Source organism: Podarcis pityusensis (genome assembly GCF_964106645.2).
Source record: "Podarcis pityusensis genome assembly, chromosome: 9".
NCBI classification, from domain to species: domain Eukaryota; kingdom Metazoa; phylum Chordata; class Lepidosauria; order Squamata; family Lacertidae; genus Podarcis; species Podarcis pityusensis.
The window spans coordinates 3,141,834-3,151,343 of record NC_138034.1 but is presented as its reverse complement, the minus strand read 5'-3'; the positions used below and the strand labels follow the sequence as shown (position 1 = coordinate 3,151,343).

At 45.1% G+C, this 9,510-nt stretch overlaps 1 protein-coding gene across 3 annotated transcripts; it reads right to left on the bottom strand.

The window, feature by feature from the left end:
• Positions 1 to 1,309: 1,309 nt before the first annotated feature.
• TMEM128 (transmembrane protein 128) lies at positions 1,310 to 9,100 on the bottom strand. 3 transcript variants are annotated; one of them, XR_013990673.1, is made up of 6 exons: positions 8,874 to 9,100; positions 5,629 to 5,770; positions 4,516 to 4,677; positions 3,840 to 3,949; positions 2,558 to 2,665; positions 1,310 to 1,991 (listed from the first exon to the last, which is right to left on the bottom strand). XR_013990673.1 is itself a non-coding variant. In XM_081021632.1 (5 exons), exons 1-4 carry the CDS (start codon positions 8,977 to 8,979, stop codon positions 3,850 to 3,852), a joined length of 510 nt encoding a protein of 169 aa, XP_080877758.1. In that variant the 5' UTR covers positions 8,980 to 9,099; the 3' UTR covers positions 1,310 to 1,991; positions 3,840 to 3,849. The 3 variants fall into 3 exon arrangements, 2 of the variants coding, with proteins under 2 accessions (XP_080877758.1, XP_080877759.1); XM_081021632.1 differs by lacking the exon at positions 2,558 to 2,665 and having other exon boundaries at positions 8,874 to 9,099; XM_081021633.1 differs by lacking the exon at positions 1,310 to 1,991 and having other exon boundaries at positions 2,176 to 2,665.
• Positions 9,101 to 9,510: the final 410 nt, after the last annotated feature.

Genomic DNA, 9,510 nt, shown 5'->3' with positions numbered 1-9,510 from the left:
AATGGGGCCAGTGAGGAGTATCACCCAGGGAAAGCCCCAAGGGCCAGATATGGAAGCTAGCAGGGCCACATCTGGCCCCTGGGCTGGAAGTTCTCTTACTTCTGCTTTAACAGATTGGCCAACAAGCAACCTCATGAGCTAAGCAGTCTTTTTGCAGCTCCTCTCTAAATCCAGATTTAGCTCCTCTTTAATAACATGTCCTGAAGTTTACACTTAACCTTCTTCATACTGAATAGTCATATCATCTACAGTGGTACCTCGGGTTAAGAACTTAATTCATTCTGGAGGGCCGTTCTTAACCTGAAACTGTTCTTAACCTGAGGTACCACTTTAGCTAATGGGGCCTCCCACTGCCGCTGCACCGCCGCCACACAATTTCTGTTCTCATCCTGAAGCAAAGTTCTTAACCCAAGGTACTATTTCTGGGTTAGCGGAGTCTGTAACCTGAAGCGTTTGTAACCCAAAGTACCACTGTAGTCCAAATACATATAATTATGAGGGGCCTGGGTTTTTTTTTTTCCAAAAAAAAAAAAGTGATAGCAGCTTTGCAAGTCAACTACTTTTAGCCACAACGGCAATACATTATAATACTAAATTTAAACGAATTTCACTCAAATGTCAAATTTACACTAGCAAAACTCTTACATAACTTAAGATTTTATAAACCCTGTTTTATGTAACCCCTTCATGGATTTCTTGATTAAGTAGTAATTTTAACCTTTGTATGTTTAAAAGCAGGGTTGTAATTTTTTCTTGATTTTACTGTTCTATCTTTTGCAAACCGCTTTGGGTTTTGTTTTGGTTTTTTACAATCAAGCGGTGTATAAATTTCATGAAATAAATAAATAAAAACCTTGCTAAAGATAAACCTAATTTTGCTTTAACCAATAGGCCTCCAGATAGAATGTTATCAAAAGATGAAACATATTAAATTGTTAAATAATACCATACCACCAGATAGTAAAAACTCTGTTTCCAGCTGGCCCTACTGCAGTTGCCATGTCTGGAGGAATCCCATAGGGCTTGTCAGACCCTTAGGTTCCCCTGCCCACTTCTTCCTTGGCACAAGTGCAGACAGCTTGCCAGGCCATCACAGGAAATGCACCTCTCAATCAAGGAACGTGAACTGGGAGGGCTGGAGAAGCACACACCTGTTTCGCATTCTCTAGGATACCGCCTAGGATACGGAGTGCCCATGCACACATGCTCCAAGGGAAAATGGAAACAAAGCTCTACTGTGGTCTACAAGACACCTCTGCACAAGATTGTAGCACAAAAAGCAGAACATGTTTTGTCACATGGTTAATAATAATAATAATAATAATAATAATAATAATTTATTATTTATACCCTGCCCATTTGCCTGGGGTTCCCCAGCCACTCTGGGCAGCTTCCAACAAAGTAATCCATCAATCATCAATCCATCCATCAGTAATCCATCAAACATTAAAAGCTTCCCTAAACAGGGCTGCCTTCAGGTGTCTTCTAAAAGTCTGGTAGTTGTTTTTCTTTGACATCTGGTGAGAGGGCGTTCCACAGGGCGGGTGGTTAAATATATTATAGTTTTGATTTATTTATGTGCTTATATAATATTTAAAAATTCAAACAACTAATCATTCAGCAATTTGAAGATTTACTATTTTCATTGCTCTCAAAGGTATCATGAACATAATTATTTTTTTAAAGGGCGAAATGTGTCCCTATTACTAACTTCTTAAACATAATCAATTATGATTTCCTGTGATACACTTTAATATAGGTTAAGTCAATAGCTATGCCAGAACAATAGCAAAACTGTTCTGTTAGCATTTCATTGAGTCATATCCCGAGTTTAAGATCATAGTTCAAAGTAAAAGTGTCCCTATTAAACACAAAACAAGTTTAACAATTCAAGTTTTAAACACAAGTTGCTTGAGACCGGCTTGCAGGTCTTCATCCCAGGATCCCAGTATATCCAAGTACGTATGCTGGAAGGTCCAGCATTTACTTTTCTAAAATATGGTAGTGTACAGTGAAAAATAGAAATTTATACATTTAAACCAAGCTGTATCTTTATACTTAACAAGTATCTCACGTTCATTGTAAAACTAATTAATTTTATAACTCTGCAGAGTCTAGAAATCTAAAATTTAAGAAAAATGAAATAAGCACAAAAACACTCAGTAGTCATAAAAAGACAATTAAAGCTCTTTATAATACAAAAGCTATTACTACTTATGATGGGCCAACTTAGACAGGGGGTGGTATGCAATATTAGACATACTCACAAGGGGAACCATCAAAATCAATGGACAGGTAACTTAAGTCCATTGATTTTAATAGGCTTACTCAAGAGTGTGAGTTGGATATCATCCAATGTTCCACCCCGCCTTGCAAAAAACAGCACCTTTCTGTTTTGTCTTTTTCCATCAAGGTTGACTGTATTTTATACAAGGTTTACTGGCAAACCTTCTGTCAGTTTTACTAGTAAACACCTAGCAACCCATACTGAACACAACCCCTTTCCCCATTTAGAAGACCAAGGTAACATAGAACATTTAAAATAGGGATGAGGAACCTGTGTCCTTCCGGGTGTTGTTGGACTAACCACTGGTCCTGATGGCTGGGGATGGTGAAAGCTGGAGTCCAACAACATTTGCAGGGTCACATGTTTCCCATGCCTTAACTGAAACACAGAAACACATTATTACAACAACCACTATATAAAAGAAAGACATACAGTGGTGCCTCGCAAGACGAAAAGAATCCGTTCCGCGAGTCTCTTCGTCTTGCGGGTTTTTTCGTCTTGCGAAGCAAGCCCATTAGAGGTTTAGCGGCTTAGCGCTACAGTATTAGCGGCTTAGCCGGCTTAAAGATCAGCTGATAAGCGGCTTAACGATCAGCTGATAAGCGGCTTAGCATCAGCTGTTAAGCGGCTTAAAGATCAGCTGATAAGCGGCTTAGCCATCAGCTGTTAAGCGGCTTAAAGATCAGCTGATAAGCGGCTTAGCATCAGCTGTTAAGCGGCTTAAAGATCAGCTGATAAGCGGCTTAGCCATCAGCTGATAAGCGGTTTAGCGGCTTGGGAAAAAGGGGGGGGGGAGGAAAAAAAAACCCCGCAGGAACTCGCAAGACATTTTCGTCTTGCGAAGCAAGCACATAGGAAATTCGTTTTGCGAAGCACCTCCAAAACGGAAAACCCTTTCGTCTAGCGGGTTTTCCGTCTTGCGAGGCATTCGTCTTGCGGGGCAGCACTGTATTTTTAATTAAAAAACTATAATAAAAGTTTTGATAATCAAGTTATTCAAATATGTCTCATAACTGCAGAGCCATCGCCACGAACGGGCTGTAGCTCAGTGGCAGAACACATAACTTGCATACAAAAGGTCCTAAATTAAATCCTTGGATCTCTAGGCAGAGCTGGAATAATTTCTTAAATGCTCGGGTTGATTTTTATGTCATCCCATCTCACAGTCTAGTCCTGCAGGCAATCAAATCTTCTCACATTCAGCTACAACTTCAGAGTCCTTGTTAGGAATGAAAATACTTCAGAAAGCAAATACAGTGGAACCTCAGTTTTCAAACGTAATCCATTCCAGAAGTCCATTCAACTTCCAAAACGTTCAAAAACCAAGAATCAAAGGGCTGTTGGCAAAGTGAGTGGATAAAAATGAGAAACGCGCATCGGAAGCCATTCAACTTCCGAGGTGCATTCGAAAACCGAAGCATTCACTTCTGGGTTTTTGGCGTTCGGCTTCCGAAACGTTCACAGCCAAGATGTTCGAAAATCAAGGTTCCACTGTACATCACATAACTCAAAAGAGGCATGCTTAGATATGTGTATCATTACAATGCCTTACCATAAAAGATTTAGCCCAGGAGCGACACAAGCATCACAATACCCATGAACTGGACAAAGAGCACCACAGGTGTGAGGAAAGACCATATGGGCCATAAAGAAATGTTAAAACTGGGAAAAGAGAGAGAGAGAAACATGTTGCATATGTTGCAAGCAGTATATCATATTACAGTACAGGCAATTTGAGAACCAGCCAAATCCCAAAGTGAGACAAGTTTCACAGTATATTTGAACTGAGATACCATGAGAACATTCCTTTACACATAGCCTCCAGAAGAAGAGGTGTACAATGTGCAGAAGATATCCACATATATTTGAAACTTATGTCTCAGTGTCCAGAGTCTTCAAGGCAAAGTTTTGTTATGGCACGTAGGACCCTGGCACCCCCAGGAGTGGACTGGCCACCTCCCCCATGGCTTGGGCAGGGAGAGCCCATCTACCTGCTTCCATGCGCAGAAGTAGACCATTGTTTCCTACATAATTGAAGCAATTCTCAGCCAGCCACACAAGACAGACAGGCAGCCATTGCATATTTTCAGAAGAACAAATATGTGTGTGGTCTGCTATTACTCCTATCTGGGGTCCATATGTAACACCTTTCCCTCATCATTTAACACACAGACTTTTTAGAAGCAATGCAAGCCTGGAAAACTAGTATCTCTTACCCACCAACTTACCAAACTGCTGCCGCAATAAAACTAGCTGTTGTTATAGGTATCAGCGCAGGGTAGGTGGCATCATAGTCCTCGATTCCATGATACCACTCAAGATATATTATGCAATAAAAGGCCACAGACAAACTGATAATCAATAAGCAAATGCCGAGTATAAACCACCAGCTGCAAGAGAAAGAGAAAATGTGCTTTAATAATGTTAAAAACAAAAATACATTGAATTTAACATTGCCTCAGATCAGATTGTGCTCCAAGCCAGGCCTCTCTTAAGATGCAGGAAGCAACATACCTTATCTGCCTTCTGCTACTGCATCCAAATTTTGCAGTACTCCAACTTCTAACTGGCTCCCTATTGAGAAGAGGTCCTCACTTTCTGTATGTGGAATTCTTAGACACGGGGCTTCTTTAATCAACAAAGTTGGCAGGCAGCACTGATTGTTCAGTCATTGTACGACAGGAGAGAAAGCAGAACAGGAGATGGGAAGGAAGGCTAGCTAGGGAATGGAAATTCTTAATAGGTTATCCGACTACTTTTTGCTAAGACACACGTGTCTGCTCATGCAGAACTAAAAGCAATGCTGGGATTTATCCTGACAGAGTGTAGGGGAGCCCTAAACAAAAAATGTCAAATTTCAATCACAAACCCTTTGAAGTAAGCAAAGGGCGCCAGATGCGGAGAAGCTCTCCTAAAATATAAACTCCACTCGTATTAGATGTTAGGACACATTTCTACATAAAACAGTGCTGGTTTCAGCTGGGTGTCTTACTGTATAAATAGAAAGGTATATGGGGTGGGGGTTGAAGCATAGAGGGTATCTGATCTGAGAAAGCTGCACCAAAATTACTCCTTACTTCTTTTATCAGATCAGAATAGAAGAAGACAATGAGGAACTGCCATTTTCACTCACTGCTGTTCTTAGCAACTAAGATGGATCCCTCCTCCCCCTCACACAGATGTTTCAAGTGTTTTAAATTATATTTCTTACTGTTATGTTATACTGATTAATCTACAATAAAGTTTAGGGAGAATCCAACTGACTTTGTACTGTAAATACCTTTGTGTAACTTCTACTTGTAAACCCTCCACCAAAAAAACCCACCACCTCTTCTTCTTACCTTTCTTGCTGAATAATCTCTTTAACAATTTTAAAAAATTCAATGTAGTATGTAGTAGCTATTGATGCCAATATCCAGAATGCAGAGTGAATGTTAAGTCTGGGAAGCGGCTTCTCCTTCTTCTCTACGCTGGTAGTTTCAACTGTAAATAAAACCGCCATTATTTTGCATACGTCATTAAACGAGACACCACCTTACAGAAGTAAAACATGCACACCAGGTTTCTAAATCATTCTTTGTTGCAGTGCAAATGCCTATCAACTCATCCCAGTGGCCTTGAAATCTACATGACTTCTCAATGCTCTGCTCTTCTTAATCATAGGCATTTGGCAGCAGGGTGGTCTATTTATTCTGGTGCAGGCAAAGCAGGGTGTGCACTCAGTGGAATAATCTACATGGCTTGGGGACAAAAGTGGTAGTGGGTACCTCTGAGTCATGTGGCAGAGGGACCTACCTGTGGAAAGGAAGGCGCAAAAAGGTGGGGGTTGAGTAACTCCTTCCTCCTTTCCCACACCCTTGCAGCCATTAGTTTATCACAAGTTCCCACTTGTCATAACATATTGTTGACAATATACTTTGCTGGCTGCCTGAAATACAGCAGAAACTATTATATGACAAGAGGTTAAGCCAATATATTGCTACATATTTTCAGTGTAATAAATCAATCCATAAGTACCTGGATGGCTTTGAACGTTCAGTAACCTCTAAGGTCTAAGGGGTTAACTGTAGTTTGGGGTACTCCTGGATCCAACAGGAGGCTCAGGAGGCTTTTGTGGCTAGGAATACTGTCCTAGCTTTAACTGGTCCAAAATGAAACGGCCGGATTGCTGGCTAGGGGTTCCGTTTAGAACTCATATAACACCTCTTTTAAAACAGCTGCATTAGTTGCCTGTAAGTTTCCAGGCTCAATTCAAGGGATTTAGTTTTAAATCCCTAAGTGACTTCGGTCACAGATACCTGAAAAAAACACCTCCTTCCCTACAAGACCCCCTTAGGCGTTAAGAGAAGCAGAGTGGGCACTCTTGATAGTTCCACTGCCCTCAGAAGTATGGGGTAGTGGCCTGGGAGAGGACATTCTCTGGGCGGCCCCTAAGTTGTGGAATTCCCTCCCCACAGCTGGCATCTTCATTACACAGTATGCTGAAGGCACAGACCTGTCCTCTGACCTTTGACAGTTGACAGGACTGACCCAAGACATTTTGGCAACTGAGGAAGACCCCTGACTCCCTGTCAGGGAAGAAGGGAGGAGTGAAGATCCACATCATGGGTGGGCCAGCCCTGATGCTTGAGATATGTATTTTAAGACCCACCCTATTCTTCTGACTTAACCTGTTGCCGTATTTTTTAATGGATGACCTGCCCTATGCTATGATGAAGGGTGAGTAATATATCAGAAAAAGGACAAAAGCCATTCACTTCCAGAGCTGGGCCCAGGAATGTGACCTCCTTTACCAGATCAGGGAACCCCTTCAGGAGGGGCTGCCTCCCGGCAGTCTTCAACACTTCCACTCAGCACGACTCCTTGCCATGGTGGAGTCATCCATTGGCCTTTACCAATGATAGCTAGCCAAACCTCACTTTTCATCTTCTGTTTGGGCTGGGAGATAAAAGCAAAGGTATCCCTCGTGAACACACTGAGCTAGGAAGCTACGGAGGGTGATCCTCGCCCAGGGAACAGGAGGTAAAACTGAAGCTCTTGGCATAGCGAGCAGCAGAAGTGACCTGAGAAGCATCTCCTCTGCCCAGCGCAGAAGCAAGTCCTCTGAAAGGGACGCTGGAACAGGGTGGTAGGTGGCAAGGGCATTTCAAGCAGGAGCGCCAGCCACAGCTCAACGCTGGGTTTGCCAAACAACCCTAGCTTCCCTCTTTGGCTCTGATGACAATGGCCGGTGCTGGGTGGCAGAGTGCTGGTCCTCCAAGACGTACCCTCGGTGCACCCGCGGACCGACACCTTGGCTGCCTCCGAGTGGTGGGTGGCAGCAGCGCTGCAAGGGCCGCAGCCACTGACCACCACACAAACAAGCCCCTTAGCCTTCCTCACCCCCCTGGAGCCAGAAATGATGGCAGGGTATGCCAAGTGAGGCTAAAACCCCTCTTCCAAGACCAGCTTGGAAGGTCCTCAAAGCTGCGCTGAGATTCCAAGGGCCTCAATGCATTTCATATGCAGGTCCTGTTCCATGGCCTTAAAGGTAAAAGGAGCCCTGACCATTAGGTCCAGTCGTGGCCGACTCTGGGGTTGCAGTGCTCATCTCGCATTATTGGCCAAGGGAGCCGGTGTACAGCTTCCGGGTCATGTGGCCAGCAGGACTCTGGCGAACCAGAGCAGCACACAGAAACGCGGTTTACCTTCCCGCCGGAGCGGTACCTATTTATCTACTTGCACTTTGAGTGCTTTTGAACTGCTAGGTTGGCAGGAGCAGGGACTGAGCAACGGGAGCTCACCCCGTGGCGGGGATTCGAACCGCTGACCTTCCGATTGGCAAGCCCTAGGCTCTAGGTTTAACCCACAGTGCCCCCCGCGTCCCTTTCCATGGCCTTAAATGCACACTTAAATGCATCTACTTGACCTCCCCCAAAGCCCTCTATGGCTTGGGTCCAAGGGGCCTGAAATACTGCCTGCCCTGCCAGGCCTGTTGAGATCTCCGTCCCGCCCCCCTTGGTGGGGAAAAGGGAGAGGGTCTCCTGGGGGGGGGGAGGCTCCCTCCCGGGCAACTTTGCCTGGAGAAGCTGGACGGCTCCCGCCTTGGCCGCCTTCTTATCCCAACAAGTTTTGGGGAAGTGGCTGCTTTTATCAAGAGTCGCTTGTGCCCTGCCATTTTTATTATTGCAGTCATTTGTATGGTTTTAACAGCACACCCACATATGTAGTTTTGATTCTATCGGCGTGCAACTTGTTTGTTTGTTTGTTTTGCAATGATAGCTACTTCCCCCCCCCCCCCCCGAGGTTTTTAGCTGTTCCTAGTTTTATCCCGGGTTCCTGTCAGGGAAAATGGCGGGGTATGAATTATAAATGCACAGGAATAATTTCAGGTGCTCGGCTCGCGCCCAGGCGCCTTTACCCCGGAGCAAGCGCCGCGGCGCAAGGCGAGATTTACTTCCGAGTAGGCGCGCGTGGGGCGGGGGAGAGCCCCGCGCCCAGGATTCACCCCGCGCTTTATTTTGCTCCACTTCCCGGCTTATCAAGGCCGGCTCCTCCCGGGCGGCCTTCCTTCCTTCCTTCCTTCCCTCCTAAGGGGGAGACCTACCGGCCTCGCCCGGGCCCGGCGCCGGCGGCGGCTGCTGCTGCCCCGCGAGATGCCGCCTCAGCCTCAGCCGCGGATCGCGCTCCTCCTCCTCCGGCAGCTCCTCCATCTTGGGGGCCGCGGAAGTGACCCGGGCCGAGCAGGAAGGGAGGCTGGATGGCGGCGGCGGCGGCGGCTGCTTTGCCCGGGATCCGCCCGCTCCCCCGCCTTCCCTCCGGCCGGGCGAGAGAGATTCCCTGGGGAAATCGGGGCCTTCGCGCCCTCCCTCAGAAAACCAGAAAAGATCCCCGCAAAGATTCCCCTCAGAGCGGGTCGCGCGAAGGGGGAAAGTGCAAAATCCACCTCGCCGCTTCGGGACGCGCGAAAGTTAAAAGGCTGAAACGGATCGAGGCTTCCTAAGAATACAATCTTTCTAAGCTAAAGCTGCTGCTTCGTCGTATTTTCTATCCTGCAGTTCGAGGCAGCTTTTTTTATATATAATTTTTATAAAATTTTCTGCCTTACAATTTAAAATACTCATTTTACGTTCTTAAGATATCAATGACTTCCCTTCTTCTCTTTCCATTCTTCATTTTACATATCATAAATCCCTGCATATTTTACAAAAACTATACCATCCGGTATTCCATTATTGCATCCA